This window comes from Ceratotherium simum, chromosome 3 (genome assembly GCF_057802395.1).
Source record: "Ceratotherium simum simum isolate JZ-2026a chromosome 3, ASM5780239v1, whole genome shotgun sequence".
In the NCBI taxonomy this organism is placed as follows: domain Eukaryota; kingdom Metazoa; phylum Chordata; class Mammalia; order Perissodactyla; family Rhinocerotidae; genus Ceratotherium; species Ceratotherium simum.
The window spans coordinates 76,179,455-76,199,282 of record NC_141902.1 but is presented as its reverse complement, the minus strand read 5'-3'; the positions used below and the strand labels follow the sequence as shown (position 1 = coordinate 76,199,282).

Sequence of the window (19,828 nt, the reverse complement as noted above, 5' to 3'; positions counted from 1 at the left end):
TTATTATGATTGCAAGATGCCCTCAGCAATAACCATAAGGAAACGTTGAAAGAAACAAGGTTTATTATTCACGCATTCTGGAGGGTACACAGCATGCCTAGGGCCATACAGAGAGGTCAAAAGTAGAGAGAATGTGGGCCAGGGTTTTATTCTATTTTTATTTGGATCGAGGGTGGGGACCTAGGGTTTTGCAGGTTCACTCTTTTTGATGGAGGGTAGGAGGCCCTGTAGAGCAGAAATCAAAGCATGAAGAGAAAAAAGAAAAGTGAAAAAAAAGTGGCCATACAGTCATTTATCCAAATCAATCAAAGATATCTAAACAAAGGAACTTTAAGGAGGGTCACCTGGCTTTTTATCTGGTCCTGGGGCTGGCAATGTGTTTATTAGAGATAGCGATCTTTGAAATGGATGCCTCTGTAATCAAACCTTAAGGCACTTCCATTACAATAAAAAAAAAAAAAACTGTCAGAGGTTTATGCTACAGGGACTGTAATCTAGCTTCTTACAGAGAAACCCAGCACTCTAACCTGCCTCAGTTTGTCTGGGACTCTAACCTAGCTTCTAGAGTGTACTCAAAATCTTATGAATCAAAATCTGTCCCTACCAGCTACAAGGGACTTTTATCTGGACCAGTTGTTTGAGGGTTGGACTCACCAATGGATCCCCAATCAGTCAGTCAGAAATTAAGGCAAATACTTTGAAGGAGCACTCATACGTAGGGTCCTGGGTAGAGAATCTGTGGCTCATGGTGAATCTGATCTATCTGCCTTTTGGCATCATAACTGTCAAAGAAAAACAAGAGATTTAAAGGGGGAAAATAGATTTTATTCAGAACTATTGCAATAGGGGAAAAGTAATCTCAGTATAGAAATAGGATCAAATCCAAATGCAACGTGGGCAAGTGAAAATTTATAGCCAGGGAGCCTGATATGGGTCAGTGCATGGAAAATGATGAGGAGCAAATATCAAGTGTAAGGGAGATTTTGGCTAAACATACCTAACAGGATTCTTGCTGGAGATAGACCAGTTGATCAGTTATTACCTGGTGGATAGTAGGGGATGATAAACCTGGTTAGATATCAAGAGTGATCAGACATGGAGAATGAGATACTCTTGCTAAACTGACTTAGCAGGGTTCGTGCTAAGGATTTTACAGGGAAGTGCCCCCAGAGGATCCTAGGAGAAGGTTCAGGAGCCTGACTAAAGTTTGGTAAAGCAAAGAATCTATGTCATTCCCAAAGGGAAATTGGACAACAATTCCATAATGGAGATAAGTAAGAGTATGTCTGTGCGTACTCCTAATATTAGTGTGCAAGTGATTAAGGTCAATGGAGAATTTTAAAAAACCCAAGCAGGATTAATAATGACCCAGAAACTTCAGGAAGGAAGGTTTGGGTCACCCCACCCAGTAAACAACCACCACTATCTGAGGTGCTTTCTGGTGCAAAGGGACTATGGAATGAGTGTTAGAAGATACCATGTGACTAGGAAAATAAATGAGAACTGTAATTGTCATGAGGATTTACTTCCTATTTTCTTATGAATATGTTTGGTGTGTATGTGTGTGTGTGTATAAAATGTCTTTGTTTTCTATCCACTCTTATTCCCTTATCATGTGATATGAGACATATTGACTTTATATCATAGTATTTAAGTATTATTAATTTTGCATGATACTGTTTTTTTACAGGATATCTAGAAGAAGAGTAAACATCATTCAAGGATTTACTTCATCTGTTGGGGAAGAGGTGAGTGTTTTTAATTGTATATTGGATACTTCTATCATGTTAGGCAGAATTATGACCTTGTTATTGTCTTTATTTGAAGATTAAGTATGGTTGAAGGCATTGGGTATAGGCGTCAAGTTGAGGTAGACTTGTGAAGGTTAATGTTATGTGTCAAGTTGATCGGGCTAAGGGGAGTCCAGATAGGTGGTGCAACATTGTTTCTGAGTGCCTCTGTGAGAGTGTTTCTGGAAGGAATTAGCATTTACTTCAGTGACTGAGTAAAGAGATTTTTCCATCACCAGTGTGGGAGAGCAACATCCAATCAAATAGAGGGCCACAATAGAACAAGAAGACAAAGGCAGAGCAAATTCCTTCTCCTCTCCTAGAGCTGGGACATCTATTACTTTCTGCCCTGAGTCATCTAAGATCCTGGTTCTCAGGCCTTTGAATTCTGGGACTTACACCAAGGGCACCTTCATTCTCCAACCTTTGGCTTGAGACTAGGAGTTACACCTTCGGTGCCTCTGGTTCCCAGGCTTTTGGACTTGTAATTATTTTACCAGCTTTCTTGGTTCTCCAGTTAGCAGATAGCATATGGTGGAACTTCTGTCTTCTATAACTACCTGAGCCAACTTCTGTAATAAATCACCTCCTATATCTATCAGTCTATCTTTCTATGTATGTATGTATGTATCTATCTATCTATCTATCCTAAAAATTCTGTTTTTCTCTAGAACACTGACAAATTTATATTTGGGTATGCAGAGTGGTTCTAGAGAACAGAATTTTAAAGATGAATTTTCTGGATTAATTCTAGAGTTTCTGGAAAGGCTCTCTAATTTGACTAGATTCAGTGGTGCTAATGACTATATTTCCCTTAGTAAAGAGAGCACTCTTTGTCTATGGTGTGGACTGTGTAGAGAGAGATACAAAATATTTACATTGCATATTTCTAATCAACCACTTATAAGAAGCAAGGAGTTAAGTAACTCTGTACATGAAACTTTTGAACATTTTTTGAAAACTAAGGAATATCATAACATTGGTTGGTTCCACCTAATCTCACTGGACAAAGTGATGAAATAAAGGATAAGCTCAGGGATTCAAATTCTCAGCTCCACGTTGCAACAGTGATTGAAGAACTTCAAAGTGTTCCCTGAGGGAGATGCTTATGTCTATCAAGGCTGAAACTTCTATAAACCAAACTGAGATTGGGTGGATTTCAAAGCAAGTTGAACACCCAGACTCCTGGAATATCTACTGTTAAGGCCAGAGCATTGATAGTGAAACGTTGGTATCCTGTAAATTGAGATGGGGACATGCAAGAAGATCCTGGTAAAGCTGGGGACATCTAGCCCATAAATTCTGATGAGTCTTCTTTGCCAGTGGAAATGGTTTCCCCACCCCAGTTGATGTGGTGTCGCCATCCCCAGCAAAAGTGGCCTCCCTAACACCATTGAAAGTGGCATCCCCACCCAAAGTGGTGGCAGCCTTCCAATCCACAGTGGTATAAGCCTTTCTACCTGTCTCTAGAAGATTAACTCTGAATTTCCTGAAAAAAACATTAATGGCCCCCTCAGGCATTTGCCACCTGTGGCTAGACTTGATTAAGTCCCAGTAGGTGCGTAAAGGAGAGGTACTAAGTTTGACACATGACAAGGTGTGCTACGCTCCAAAAGATCTACTTGAATTTTCTAATTTATATAAGCAGAAATTAGGGGAATATATGTGGGAATGGGTAAAACGGGGTTGGATAATGGTAGAAAGAATATAAAGTTGAGTCAGCCAGACATTTTTCTTTCAGTTTATTGAGATATAATTGTCATACAACACTGTATAAGTTTCAGGTGCACAGCATGATAACTTGACTTACATATATTGTGAAATGATTACCACATTAAGTTCAGTTAACATCCATCATCTCATATAGATAAAAAGGAAAAAATGTATTTTTTCTTTTAATGAAAACTGTTAGTATTTACTTTCTTAACAACTTTCAAATATACCATACCAGTGTTAACTATAGTCATCATGTTGTACATTACATCCCTAGTAGTTATTTATCTTATAACTGGAAGTTTGTACTTTTTGACTACCTTCATACAATTCCCCCATCCACCATCCCGTGCCTTTGGTAACCACAAATCTGATCACTTTTTCTATGAGTTTGTTTTTTTGTTTTTGTTTTTACATTCTACAAATAAATGAGGTTATACAGTATTTGTCTTTCTCTGTCTGACATTTCATTTAACGTAATGTGCACAAGATCCATCCATGTTGTTGCAAATGTCAGGATTTCCTTCTTTTTTTTTATGGCTGAACTATATATCTATATCTATATATCCATATTTATAGCTATGTATCTATATATATATATCACATTTTCTTTATCTATTTATCTGTTGATAGACACTTAGGTTGTTTCTGTGTTCTGGCTATTGTAAATAATGCTGCAATGAACATGAGGGTGCAGATATCTCTTCGAGATACTGATTTCATTTTCTTGATATATACACAGAAGTGGAATTGCTGGATCATATAGCAGTTCTATTTTTAATTTTTTGGGAAACCTCAATACTGTTTTCTATAGTGGCTGGACCAATTTATAGTCCCACCAATAGTGTACAAGGGTTTCTTTTCCTCCACATCCTCACCAGCATTTATTATCTCTTGTCTTTTTGATGATAGCCATTCTAACAAGCATGAGGTGACATCTCATTATTTGTGATTGGCATTTCCCTAATGATTAGTGATGTTGAACACCTTTTCATGTACCTGTTATCCATTTGAATATCTTCCTTAGAAAAATGTCTATTCGTGTGTTTTGTCCATTTTTTAATTAGATTATTTTTCTATGATTGAGTTGTATGAGTTCCTTATACATTTGAGATATTAACCCCTTATTAGATATATGATTTGCAAATATTTTCTCCCATTCCATTGGCTTCCTTTTAATTTTATTGATTGCCAAATTTATTGATATGGGCTCATGAAGCAGAGATCCTGTACTTATTGTTGCAGTGTTGGGAATTAGAAAGGGCTCTAACAGTATTGGGATGGATGGCTGAAACAAGGATCAAAAGATGACCCAGTGTGAGTGAAATGGAAATGCTTGATCTCCCTTGGTTTAATTCAAAAGCTGAGGGACACTGGAATGTTAGAATGGATTTCTCATGTAAGATATACTCACCCACACTGGGAGAGTTCAGAACACATACCTTTCACCAATACTTTGAGAAATGAGTTTGAGAGGGGAACCCCAGTGTCATTGATGAGTTTTGTGATTTCTCTTATCTGTAGGCTGACATAGAGTGGGAACCACAGCCAGTCAATTGCAATCTAAATCTCTGGGAGTAATTGGATCCTGGGATGGCAGTGGTCAAGTGGCATCACTCAGCTGCCATAGGCAAGGTATGTGTAGTTACTGTAATAGCAGAGTCAAAGGAGAATTTAGAATAGTCTGACTAGCACAAACCTATAGCTTAGGCTAGTCAATCATGGTATTCCTAGAAGTTAAAAAGATAGGAAGCCTACTAAATTCTTACTTGATCTGTATGAGCAGAAAAGATCTAGGTCAAATTAACAAAAATCTAACTTGAATAATAAAAATAGAATGTCTCAGCCCATCATTCAATTCACAGACTTACGCATCTTTACAGACCCAGAACCCCCTGAATGAAGAGATAACCAAATGTCCTGGATGAAGGAACCCGATACACTACCAAAAATGTATTCACTTTATTTTTTCCCTGTCTTCCGCAAAAGGACATACTGCTTTTTACCATGGTAACTATGAATTGAGGAAAAGGAAAGAATCAGACAATTCTGGGACTACTGGACCCTGGCTCTGAACGGACCTTGTTCCCAGGATCCAAAACATAATACAGCCCTCCAGTCAGAGGATGGACTTATGGGGGTCAAGTGATCAATGGACCTTCAACACAGGACCTTTAACACAGTGGGATCAAAGGTTTCCTAAACCCATCCCGTGGTTTTATCTCAGATCTAGATTACATAATTGGAATAGTGATACTTAGCACCTGACATAATCCGTTTTTTGGTTCCCTCATCTGCAGAGTGAGAGCCATTATGGTGCCAAAGGCCATATGGAAGCCATTTGAACTGCCTCTGCCTAGTAAAATAGTAGATCAAAAGCAACACTGCATTTCTGTAGGAGTTGCATAGATTCATACCACCATCAAGGACTTGCAAGAAACAGGGGTATTTATTCCCACCACATCCCCCAAAAACTCTTTTGTCATGTGCAGAAGACAGATGGCTCTTGGAGAATAACATTGATTAAGGAAATCTTGACCAATGGCGACACTATTGAAGCTGCTATACCAGTTATGGTTTCCTTTTCCTTGAGCAAATTCACACATCCCCTAGTACTCGGTTAGCAGCTACCTGGGAAATGGCTTTTTCTTCATATCTCTCCTAAAAGCTCATGAGAAGCAGTTTCACTGCAGGTAGCAAGGCCAGCAATATACCTTCACTGTCCTACCTCAGGGGGATATAAACTCTCCAACCCTATGCCACAATTTAGTTTGCAGGGATGTCAATCGCCTTTCCTTTCCATAACATGTCACACTGATTCATTATATTGTGACGTTACAGTGAATGGACCTAGTGAGTTGGAATAGCAGCTACTCCACATTTATTTGTAAGACATTTATGTGTCAGAGGGTAGGGAATAAATCAGACTAAAATTCAAGGGAAGTCTACATAACAGAAAGTTCTAGGGGTCCAGATGTTTGAGGTATGTCCAGATATCCCTTTTACGTTTAGAATAATTTGTTGCATCTGGCCCCTCCTACAACCAAGAGAGAGGCACAATGTCTTATGGGCATCTTTGGATTTATGAGGCAACATATCCACATTTGAGTGTGTTATTCCTTCCTATTTATGGAGTGACTCAAGAAGCTGCTAGTTTTCAGTGGGGCCCAGAACAGGACAAGTCTCTGCAACAGGTGTAGGCTGTCAGTACAGGTGCTCTGTCATTTGGGCCATATATTCCAGCTGACTCAATCGTTCTTGAAGTTTCATTGGCAGATTTTGGAATGCTGTTTAGAGCCTTAGCAGCCATGATAGATGAATCAAAGCTTAGGCATTTATTATTTTTGAGCAGGCCCTGCTATCATTTTTGGATAACTACTCTCCGTTCGAGACAAATCTTTTACGGCTGCTGGGCCTTAGCAGAGACTGAGTGCTTGACGATGGGCCACCCATTACCATGAGACCTGAGCTCAAGCCCCTCATGAAATGGATGTTATCTGAACCACTGAGCCATAAAGATGGGTGTGCACATCAGTACCCCATCATGAATTGAAATTGGTATATACATGATTAGGCCCAGGCAGGCCTGAAGGCACAAGTAAGTTATATGAAGAAGTAACCAAAATGTCCATGGTTCCTACTTCTGCTACTCTGCCTTTTCTGTCCCAGTCCACAACTATGGTCTTGTGGGGAGCCCCATAAGATTGACAGAGAAAGCAAAAAGCAGGCACAACACAGAAGATGAGAGCCTGCGGTGCTACAGCCCCTCTCTGGGATATTGCTGAAGGATAGTGGTAAAGGGAAATCCCCCCAGTGGACAGAACTTTATGCACTACAAATAGATGTTCAAATTGGTTGGGAGGAGAAATGGACAGACATGGAATTATGTACTGATTCATGGTCCATGGTCAATGGTCAGACTTGATGGTCAGGAACTTCAAAGAAACATGATTGGAAAATTGGTGACAATGAAATTTGGCTATGAAGCATGTGCATATAGTTCAGTGGGCAAAAATCATAAAGATATTTGTGTCCCATATGAATGCTCACCAAAGTTTGACCACAGCAGAGGAGGATTTCAAAAATCAAGTAGATAGGATGACACATTGTATGTATACCAGTCAGCCTGTCTCCCTACCCATGCTTGTCATTGCCCAGTGGGCTCATGAACAAGGTGGCCATTTAGGGAGGGATGGAGGTTATAAATGGGCTCAGAAACATGGACTTGCACTCACCATGGCCGTGTTTCCAATATGCCAGCAGTGAACGGCAACACTGAATTCCTTATATAGCACCATTATCCAGGGTATTTAGCCATATATCTAGTGGCAAGTGCATATACTGTACCATTTCCATAACAGAAGGGGCAACATTTTGTTCTTACTGGAATACACATTTCCTCTGGATAGAGATTTGCCTTATCTTCATGCAATACTTCTGCCAAAACTGCCAACCATGGAGTTGCAGGATACCTTATTCACTGTCATGATATTCTACACAGCATTGCTTGGGATTAAGGACTGCACTTCACCTCAAAAGAAGTACAGTAGTGGGCCCATGCTTATGGACTTTGTTAGTCTCACCATGTTCTTCACCATCCTGAAAAAGCTGGCTTGATAGAACTGGAATGGTCTTTTGAAGACTCAGTAACAAGGCCAGCTAGGTAGCAATTTGCAGTACAATGTCAAGTTTCTCCAGGAGGCTGTACATGCTCTAAATCAGATCAGCATCCAATATGTGTTGCTGTTTCTTTGATTGCCTTGATTCACAGGTCCGGGAATCCAGGAGTAGAAACGGGAAGGGCACCACTCACTATTACCCCTAGTGACCTACTAGCAACATTTTTGCCTCTTCTTCCCATGACTTCTACTCTGCTGACCTAGAGGTCTTATTTCAGATGAAGGAATTCTTCCACCAAGAAACAAAACAATGATTCCCCTGAACTGGAAGTTAAGACTGCCACCTGGCCACATTAGACTCCTCATGCCTCTAAATCAACAAAGAGGGGTGTTATTCTTCTTGCTGGGGTGATTTTTTTTTCTAACTAATGATAAAGAAAAAATGTAGCTGGAAAGTATTTAAAGCCAAAAAATCTGTTTATTTGGGAGTATTTTAACAGCAAAAGAGACACTTCAGTATAGAACCTTGAACAATTCTGAATATAGCATTGGCAAGTGGGAATTTATAATCAAGGGGCCTCATGGGGTGAAGGGATGTAATAATATTAAGTGGAAACATCAAGGGTAACAGGAATTCTGGCTACACCAATCTAACAGGATTCTTGCTGAAGACAGATCAGGCTGATCAGATATCACCTGTTGCATGGCAGAAGATTAGAAACTCAATTAGATTTTGAGGGTGATCAGATATGTGAAATGAGGGACTTTTGCTAAACTGATTTAGCAGAATTCTTGTAAAGGACTTTATAAGGAAGTACACAGATAGGCCTAGGAGAAGGTATAGGAGCCTGGCCAAAGTTTGGTTAAGTAAAGAATCTTTGTCAGCCCCCTCTCTTGTTCAAGAAAAGAAGAGATAGTCTTCTTTCCTTTGAACAGTGTAAATCTGTTTCTTGTTTAGATACCTTTTGTTCATTAAGGACCAGCTAAATCGTATGTTGAGACCAGGGAGTAGATGGTGTTTGCTGGATGGTGCTATCTGTCAGGTGTTTAATAAGGGGAGTCTATAAAAATAAAATAAAAACAAAGATTAATATTAAAAACCCAGTTTCTGATTCCAGCAGCAAACTGTTGAGGAGATTTCTAGATATTGGTCTCAAATCATCCTAAGATGGTGGAGTGAAGACAGAAGTGGCAATCCAATGGATTTCCTGGTTTGCCGTTTGAATGTCTGTGGTGATGGCATCAGGTGTTCTGGTGAACTTTCTGAGTGATGCACATAGCAGCAGGCACAAAGGTTGCCACACACCATCTGTTGTTGTGGTTTCCTTGAAGTTTGTATCATGTTGTCGAGCTTCAGCTTGTAGAGCTTCAGGAAAAGGGCAGTTTTAATTCTCAATGATTCCAAGTGATATGGGAGAAAAATTTCAAACAGTAATTTGGAGCGGTCAAGCCAGATATAGGAAGAAACTATAGGACTTGAGGACTTGTCAAATACTGTTAAAATGTGCAACACAGAACCCACAATTGTAGTTTCCATTGAAACGTCTTTTTCCCTCTACAGTGTCCACCGTTTCCATCAGAGTTGAGCAAAATAAGACCAATTTGTTTGCCAATAACATCTAGTTTCCTGAAACTTGGCTTTATTACTTACCTTAGTGCATGCAGAAAGAATAGTCATTGACCACATAGGTCTGAGTTTGCTTTGCTCAAACTTTTCATAAAGAATCTCAGATGGACTTTTCAAAGCCTCTCAAAGCTAGGAAGCCAAACCAAGAACTTGACACCAGATTTTGCCTGCATACCTATAGATTTGGGTGAATTTCACTCTTCTCGACGTCCCCAAAGTATTCTGACTTGCCTGGGCCTGCTAGGAAGTGACCTTCATAACCACCTGAAAGGTAGGAAACCCTATAACCTGTTTGTAGGCTGATTTTCCAGGGAGTTTTGTAAGCCTTGGCTCCTTAAAGACAACCTTAGTTCCTTAAAGCTGTCTAGGCATATCTGATTCATTACACATCATTCTCAAATATGATATTCCAGTCAAAACCTTGTTAATATAATCAATGTTTCCAATTACAAGAAAAATAAATGCTTATTGTACTTATGTAAATAAGCATGTTGCTATAATAAGAATGCTAAATAAGAGTTTTCCAATTCTGGAGACATAAGGTTGAAAGAAAAAGGAATTGTTGCATATTTTTTTCAAAAGATATGGTTTACCAAATTGCTAGAAGTTACACCTATCTATAAGAGAAAAAATTTTCCATAAATTTGGAAAATAAAACATTAATAAAACAGCAATATTTCAAAACAAAATTCATTAAAAATTTATAATCATCTTCATTAATTCATCCAACCCCTTGGAATTAATTCTTGTTCTGCTTGATCTTCATTAGCAGTTTATGAATCCATCACCTCTTCATTCTTCCTGGAAATTCTTACTCATTCCAGAAGCACGGTCTCAAAGTTCTTCATGTTACTATCTGGAGCATTCCTGTCTGGTGCTGATTGTAAACACTTTTAGAAAAGAATCAAAGCAAAATGACAATTGTCTGTGAAGGATAAATGAGTTAAAATAGGCATGGTTAAAGTTCTGAAGACAGCTCATTGAATAAAAGAAATTAGTTATTTGTGTGGCATACAACATTTTAACATAATTCCAGATAATGTGGGTATTGACAGATTTCTATGAATATCTGTATTAATAACATATATCCACACACATAGAACCTAAGAAGGTTTATCATCATTTCTTGACAATGCTTCCCGCATAATATAACATACCAAATAAACCTCCTTAGTTTAGCATATCCCTTTTACAAGATGAGAGACAAATCCTTTGAGATTTTCCAGGGCCACTCTGGAAAATCTCAAAGTTATTTTGAAGTCAGGCTTTATTTTAACATTGATTTTGAGAAGTTGTCCAAAATGTCAAAAGTTTTGAACACTTGACTAAATAGGATCACAGGTAACTGTGAAAACATACATAGTAACCATTTAACTAAAGCGACAAAAGATTTCAAAGGCAAATGCAGAAAGTTACGTAGTTGTGAAAAATCTAGTTCTTTTGATATTGAAAAGACTCAGTTTTCTTAAATAATCAAAAACCTGATAAAGACAGCATGAAGCACAGCACATTATTTTAAGACACAAATCATGGCTTCCGAGGAAGAATACTTAAAAGGTAAAGAAAAATGCTTTTCACAATTTTTATTAGAGCAGACATATAATCTAAGAAAACTTTGTTGTTGTAGCATAGAGAGAACCAAATTCCGGTTTTGCATAAGTATACTACTACTTCTAAGGCTAATTTTAAAACAAACTTACAAATAAATCTATCCAATCTTAGCCAGCTTTGACCACACAAGACAAGATTCCTTTTCAAGCATTCCTCTCCTACAAAACTTCCGCACTCTGAAAAATACATATATCCATTCAGTTTTTATCTTATTGTTTCCTCTTTCTAATTCTGAAACACCAGTCGTTCTACTTAAGGACAAATTACTCTCTGGTTTCCAAAACAAAAACACATCCTTCATCCCTTTCTTTATCAAAAATACATCTTAATTTTTGTGTAGAGATGTCTAATTTTTTCTTTATCTTTATTGGCTCTGGTAGTTTCATTTACATATATGATGAGAATTTTTCAATATTAGTAACCTTTCTTTAACAGAGAAAACAAGGAAGTAAGCAATTGTTAACTGTCAGCCACATAATATAATTCAGTAGCAAATTTATGAATACATCATTTCATAATTTCCTGGAGGCATATGACTTTTTCATAGTATAATTTTTTATGTTTATTAACAGACCCAAATATATTTAGCTTCTCTGTACCATGTAAAAACATGACGCCAAGTGGATAAACCCATGTTCAGCAATTAAGCTTTCATATTTTATCTTATTTGGGAATGATGTATATATTCAAGGAATATCCATTTTTTACCTTAAGTTCATATAGCTTTAAGGTTTTTTTTTATGCTGGTATTTTTCCTTATTGGATGTTAAAGTACAAACTTAAAAGTAATCTGGACTGCAAATATTAGAACTATTTGTCTAAGTTGGTGTGCTCTTCTAAATTTAAAAATAAGGAATTTCTTGAAGAACAGAAATAAGGTATTGTAAATGAATGCTCACAAATATAGTAAGCTGGCGAGATTCACACAGTAGCAAGTAAAGCTTTAAATGATAATGACGATATAGGAGAGAAAGTATAATTGCGTGTATGAGGCTGATAAACTACTACAAACCATAAGAAATCTCGGCTGCACATAAAAAGAAAAAGAAGTCAAACAAGACCTTTTGATGAAAATAATGCTTACTTCCTTCTCTTATTTGGTACATTAACTAATTCTCAAACTTATTAAATATATCAAGTTTAGGGCATAAAACTCCAAGTTCCGTTCATGTTCTGTGTGATACAAGTTTTGGAATGAGTTACATTAAAAGTAGAATATAAAATTTGATCAGGATTGATTTATATAGTGGCAAATTGAGTCAAACTAATTAGCTGTAATAAGGAATTCTATTATTTGAAATAATCTGTGTATTCATATAGATAAATATGCTGCTATTAGGAAGTAACTGAATATATTTGAATGCATTAACATTTCTCCTTGGACACTGTCTACCATTCTTGCCAAAATAGGTTATGATTTTATTTTGAATGAACACAAAGCTGAAATTTGCCTCTGATATATTTACATATAATTTTATTTTAAGGGAAACGACATGAAATGTATTACAGTCGCTTTATTTATTTATTTTTTTGTTTATTGCAGTAACATTGGTTTATAACATTGTATAAATTTCAGGTGTACATCATTATACTTCTATTTCTGCATAGATTACATCATGTTGACCACCCAAATACTAACTACAACCCATCACCACACACATGTGCGGAATTATCCCTTTCACCCTCCTCCCTCCCCCTTCCCCTCTGGTAACCAACAATCCAATCTCTGTCTCAATGTGTTTGTTTATTATTGTTATGATCTACTACTTAATGAAGGAAATCATACGGTATTGGTATTTGACCTTCTCCCTCTGACTTATTTCACTTTGCATAATACCCTCAATGTCCATCCATGTTGTCACAAATGGCTGGATTTCATCGATTCTTATGGCTGAGGAGTATTCCGTCCTGTATATATACCACATCTTCTTTATCCATTCTTCCCTTGATGGGCACTTAGGTTGCTTCCAAGTCTTGGCTATTGTGAATAACCTTGCAGTGAACACAGGGGTGCATGTATCTTTATGCATTGGTGTTTTCAAGTTCTTTGGATAAATACCCAGCAGTGGAATAGCTGGATCATATGGTAGTTCTATCCTTGATTTTTTGAGGAATCTCCATACTGTTTTCCATAGTGGCTGCACCAGTTTGCACTCCCACCAGCAGTGTATGAGAGTTCTCTTCTCTCCACATCCTCTCCAACACTTGTTGTTTCCTGTCTTGCTAATTATAGCCATTCTGACGGGCATGAGGTGATATCTCATTGTAGTTTTGATTTGCATTTCCCTGATAGTTAATGATTTTGAACATCTTTTCATGTGTCTGTTGGCCATCTGTATATCTTCTTTGGAGAAATGTCTGTTCAGGTCTTTTGCCCATTTTTTAATGGGGTTGTTAGTTTTTTTGTTGTTGAGATGCATGAGTTCTTTATATATTTTGGAGATTAAGCACTTATCAGATGTATGGTTTGCAAATATCTTACCCAATTGTTAGGTTGACTTTTCGTTTTGTTGATGGTTTCCTTTGCTGTGCAGAAGCTTTTTAGTTTGATGTAGTCCCATTTGTTTATTTTTTCTATTGTTTCTCTTGCCCAGTCAGACATGGTGCTTGAAAATGTGTTGCTAAGACCGATGTCGAAGAGCGTACTGCCTATGTTTTCTTCTAGACGTTTCATAGTTTCAGGTCTTACATTCAAATCTTTAATCCATTTTGAGTTAATTTTTGTGTGTGGTGTAAGGTAAGGGTCTACTTTCATGTTTTTGCATGTGGCTATCCAGTTTTCCCAACACCATTTGTTGAAGAGACTTTCTTTTCTCCATTATATGTTCTTGGCTCCTTTGTTGAAGATTAGCTGTCCATAGATGTGTGGGTTTATTTCTGGGCTTTTGATTCTATTCCATTGATCTGTGTGTCTGTTTTTGTGCCAGTACCCTGCTGTTTTGGTTACTGTAGCTTTGTAGCATATTTTGAAATCAGGGAGTGTGATACCTCCAGCTTTGTTCTTTTTTCTCAGGATTCCTTTAGCTATTCGGGGTCTTTTGTTGTTCCATATAAATTTTAGGATTCTTTGTTCTATTTCCGTGAAAAATGTTGTTGGAACTTTGATAGGGATTGCATTGAATCTATAGATTGCTTTAGGAAGTATGGACATCTTAACTATGATAATTCTTCCAATCCAAGAGCACGGAATATCTTTCCATTTCTTTGTGTCTTCTTCAATTTCTTTCATCAATGTTTTATAATTTTCTGTGTACAGTTTTTCCACCTCTTTGGTTAAGTTTATTCCTAGGTATTTTATTCTTTTTGTTGCAATTGTAAATGGGATTGTATTCTTAATTTCTCTTTCTGCTACATTGTTGTTAGTGTATAGAAATGCAACAGATTTTTGTACGTTGATTTTGTATCCTGCAACTTTACCATATTCGTTTATTACTTCTAAAAGTTTTCTGGTGGATTCTTTAGGGTTTTCTATATATAAAATCATGTCATTTGCAAATAGTGACAGTTTCACCTCTTCCTTTCCAATTTGGATCCCTTTGATTTCTTTCTCTTGCCTGATTGCTCTGGCTAGGACTTCCAGTACTATGTTAAATAGGAGTGGTGAGAGTGGGCATCCTTGTCTGGTTCCTGTTCTTAGAGGGATAGCTTTCAGTTTTTCACCATTGAGGATGAGATTAGCTGTGGGTTTCTCATATATGGCCTTTATTATGTTGAAGTATTTTCCCTCTATACCCATTTTATTCATAGTTTTTATCATAAATGATGATGTATCATTTCAAATGCTTCCTCTGTATCTATTGAGATGATCATGTGATTTTTATTCTTCATTTTATTAATGTTGTCTATTACGTTGATTGATTTGCAAATGTTAAACCATCCCTGCATACATGGAATAAATCCCACTTGATCATGGTGTTTAATCTTTTTAACGTATTGTTGTATGCGATTTGCTAGTGTTTTGTTGAGGATTCTTGCATCGATGTTCAACAGTGATATTGACCTGTAATTTTCTTTTTTTGTGTTGTCCTTGTATGGTTTTGGTATCAGGGTAATGTCGGCTTTGTAGAATGACTTAGGGTGCTTTCCCCCCTCCTCAATTTTTTGGAAGAGTTTGAGAAGGATAGGTATTAACTCTTCTTTGTATGTTTGGTAGAATTCACCAGGGAAGCCGTCTGGTCCTGGACTTTTATTTTTGGGGAGGTTTTTGATTGCTGTTTGGATCTCCTTACTCGTGATTGGTCTATTCAAATTCTCTACTTCTTCTTGATCCAGTTTTGGAAGGTTGTATGATTCTAAGAATTTATCCATTTCTTCCAGATTGTCGAATTGGTTGGCATATAGCTTTTCATAGTATTCTCTCATAATCTTTTGTATTTCTGAGGTGTCTGTTGTAATTTCTCCTCTTTCATTTCTGATTTTACTTATTTGTGCCTTCTCTCTTTTTTTCTTGGTGAGTCTAGCTAAAGGTTTGTCACTTTTGTTTATCGTTTCAAAGAAACAGCTCTTTGTTTTGTTAATTTTTTTCTATTGTTCTTTTGGTCTGTATTTCATTTATTTCTGCTCTGATTTTTATTATTTCTCTTCTTCTACTTTTGTTGGGCTTTGTTTGTTCTTCCTTTTCCAATTCTTTAGGTGCATTGTTAGATTGTTTATTTGACACATTTCTTGTTTCTTGAGATAGGCCTGTATTGCTATAAACTTCCCTCTTAGAACCACTTTTGCTGTATCCCATAAATTCTGGCATGTCGTATTTTCATTTGTCTCCAGGTATTTTTTGATTTCTTCTTTGATTTCTTTGTTGACCCAGTCGTTGTTCAGTAGCATTTTGTTTAATCTCCACGTATTTGTGGCTTTTCTGATTTTCTTCCTATAGTTGATTTCTAGTTTCATACCGTTGTGGTTAGAAAAGATGCTTGGTATTTTTTCAGTCTCCTTAAATTCATGCAGACTTGTTTTGTGGCCTAATATGTCATCAATCCTGGAGAATGTTCCATGTGCATTTGAAAAGAACTTGTATTCTTCGTGTTTTGGATGGAATGCTCTGTATGTATCTACTGGGTCCATCTGTTCTACTGTGTCATTTAAGGCCAGTGTTTCCTTATTGATCTTCTGTTTGGATGATCTATCCGTTGGTGTAAGTGGAGTGTTAAAGTCCACTACTATTATTGTGTTACTGTCTATTTCTCTTTTTATATCTGGTAATATTTGCTTTATATATTTATGTGCACCTACATTGAGTATGAAGATATTTACAAGTGTTATATCCTCTTGTTGGATTGTTCCTTTGATCATTATGTAATACCCTTCTTTGTCTCTTTGCACAGTTTTTGTTTTAAAGTGTATTTTGTCTGATATGAGTACTGCTAGCCCAGCTTTCTTTTCAATGCAATTTGCGTGGAGTATCTTTTTCCATCCCTTCACTTTCAGTTTGTGAGTGTCTTTAGGTCTGAAGTGTGTCTCTTGTATGCAGCATATATATGGGTCTTGTTGTTTTGTCCAATCAGCCACCCTATGCCTTTTAATTGAAGCATTTTCTCCATTGACGTTTAAAGTAGCTATTGATAAGTATGGACTTACTGCCATTGTTTAACTTATTTTTTTCTCAGGGTTTTAGTAGTCCTTCTCTGTTCCTTTCTTCCTCTATACAGAATTGATGGTCTCTTTAGTTTGACCTCTGTCTGAAAGCTCTACTCTGTAACTCCCCTCCTCTCTCCTTTTATGTTTTTGATATCATATCTAACCGCTTTTTTGTGCATTTATATCCATTACCCTCTGATCATGGAAATAGATAATTTTTCCTATTTGTGGTCTTCTCTTTTCCCCTTAAATCAGTCCCTTTAACATTTCTTGTAACACTGGTTTCTTGATGACAAACTCCTTTAATTTTTGCTTGTCTGGGGAATTTTTGATCTCTCCTTGCATTTTGAATGATAACCTTACCGGGTAGAGTATTCTTGGCTGTAAGTTTTTTCCTTTTAGCACTTTAAATATATCTTGCCACTCTCTTCTAGCCTGTAAGGTTTCTGTTGAGAAGTCAGCTGATAGCGCCATGGGGTTTCCTTTGTATGTAACTTGACTTTCTCTTGCGGCTTTTATGATTCTCCCTTTATGTTTAATATGGAAATTTTGATTATGATGTGTCTTGGTGTGGGCCTCTTTGGGTTTATCTTGTTTGGTGCTCTCTGTGCTTCCTGTACCTGGATGTCTGTTTCCTTCCTTAGGTTAGGGAAGTTTTCATCTATTATTTCTTGAAATAGATTCTATGCCCCTTTGTCTCTCTCTTCTCCTCCGGGGACACCTATAACACGGATGTTACTGCGCTTGATGTTGTCCCAGAGGTCCCTTAGACTGCTTTCACTCTTTTTAATTCTTTTCTCTTTTACCTGTTCAGCTTGGGTAATTTCTTCTAGTTTTTCGTCCAGCACACAGATCTGTTCTTCTGTATCCTCTACTCTGCTTTTGAGTCCCTCTAGTGAATTTTTCATTTCCAGTACTGTATTCTTAATTTCTGATTGGTTCTTTTTTATATCTTCCATTTCTTTGTTGACATTCTCACTGAGTTCATCTGTTCTTCTCCCCAGATCAGTGAGCATCCTTAACACTCTTTGTTTGAACTCTCTGTCAGGTAGGTTGCTCATTTCTGTTTCACTTAGTTCCTTTTCTGGGGTTTTGTCCTGTTCCTTTACTTGGAATGTATTCCTTTGCCTCCTCATTTTGCCTCTTTCCCTGTGCTTGTGTCTATGTAATATGTAGGTCAGCTACGTCTCCTTCTCTTCGATAGGTGACCTTATGTAAGTGATGCCTTAGGAGGCCTCCAGTGTGCTTCCCTCAGTTCTCAATGGTCCAGGGGTGACCCCTATGTGGGCTACGTGTGTCCTTCTGTTGTGGCCTGTTTGCTCTCCCTGTAGGTGCCCAGGGAGGCCGAGTTATGCTCCTGGCCAGCTGTTGTAATGCTCAGCTGCTTGTAGTTGTTGTGGGCCCTTCAGTCTCTTTATCAGGTGTGGGGAGCCCCAGCACAGTTGGCTCCAAGTTCTAATACATTTGTGTTGCAGTATTTCTTTTAAGTGAGTAGGCCCCCGGAGTGGCAGGTTGTTAGGCTCAGGGCCTTAAAATTGCTATAATCCTCCAGCCTTTAGGTCTCTTTTCAGCTCTCTGAGGATTGCAGCTGGGTGGGGCTGGCCTCAGGCACAGGAGCACCTAATTGTTTCTGGCTGGAAGGTGGGGCAAACCCCCTATGTGGGTCTTTGAGAAGCACAAGTCTCCTGCAGCTGACAAGCCCTGCCACCCACAGGTCCACACACACAGTCAACACAGTCCTGCCCCGTGTTCACGCCCCAACCTCCCTAAGCGGACCCAGTCTCTCCACGGTGGGAGCCCCGCACATTCAACCACCGGTCCACACTCTCCACCCGCTCCTTGTGCATGCCCTGCCCCACTGAAGTTACCTCAGTTGCCAGACTGCAGAGAATCCAGTCACCAATATATGCAGGCCCACACTTGCCTGAGGGCTTGTTGTTGGGTGGGGCCAGTCTCTAGGGTGGGCTGCCTGCCCTGGCTGAGCTGGATTAAATTGGTGCTCTAGCAGGTGGGGCGGACCCCGGGCTAGCAGGCCCCAGGGAGAACTCCAATGGTGTCTGTGTCAGCACGCCCACACCAGGCCTCAACAATGGCCGCCGCCAATGTCTCAGTCCCTGGAGAGGTCTTACCTCTCATCGAGATGCACACAGGGCCTATTAGGTGAGTCTCTTTTGACCAAAGCACTGTGCACCTTTCTTTCTGGTGATTTTAGGTTGCTTTCTGAAACGGGTGAGTTTGCGCATGGGCCCTTTAAGATCCGGTTTTAACGTCTTTGTGAACCAGCTTTTCTCAGGGTATTCCCCAATGTTTTAGTAGCAGGCAAAGTCAGATATTATGCCACTCGTTTCGATTGTGCTTGGTCCACAAAATGCCCACAGCGGGGGCGCTCCCCGGTTCAGGGCCCCGCTCCTCCAGGGACGGCTGTATATCTTTGGGCTGCTCCCGCTGGCTGTGAGGCACTGCAGCTTGTGAAGGCAGCGTTCTTCCTCTCGAGACAGGAGTTTCTGCCTCTTCTACCTCAGTTAGGATTGTCCGTTGTTGCAGAAGCTCCTCTTATCCAGTTTTCAGTTCTGTCTCAGGGGTAATTTTTCCACGAGTAGTTGTAAATTGGTTGTGTCTTGGGGAGGAGGTGAGTTCAGAGTCTGCCTATGCCACCATCTTGACTTCTCCCGAACTCCAAATTTTCTACTACAACGTACACTTTTCACTTGTGTGTCTCCCTTTCCCAGTGTTACCGAGGAAGGGCTTGCCACCTGATGCGCACAGAAGCCAACACCATGGTGCACCAGTCTTTGAGGGAGGAAGTGCTTTATCACACAATAAATTGGCAAGGAGACAGGAGGCCAGGCTCTCAAATCTGTCTCTGAATTCCTCTCTTCTAAGGATCCCAA

General features: G+C 38.6%; 1 protein-coding gene across 6 annotated transcripts in view; it reads left to right on the top strand.

Moving 5' to 3' along the window:
• LOC147917653 (uncharacterized) overlaps window positions 1-19,828 on the top strand; it is a 151,716-nt gene that overhangs the window by 6,272 nt on the left and 125,616 nt on the right. For all 6 annotated transcript variants that reach the window (XR_015551612.1, XR_015551610.1, XR_015551611.1 and 3 more), the window contains one exon: window positions 1,691-1,748. Coding sequence is in view for 2 of the 6 variants with exons in the window: in XM_087428816.1 (XP_087284942.1) it covers window positions 1,691-1,748 (58 nt within the window). In the remaining 4 variants the exon portion in view is untranslated. The remainder of the gene's footprint in view (window positions 1-1,690; window positions 1,749-19,828) is intronic.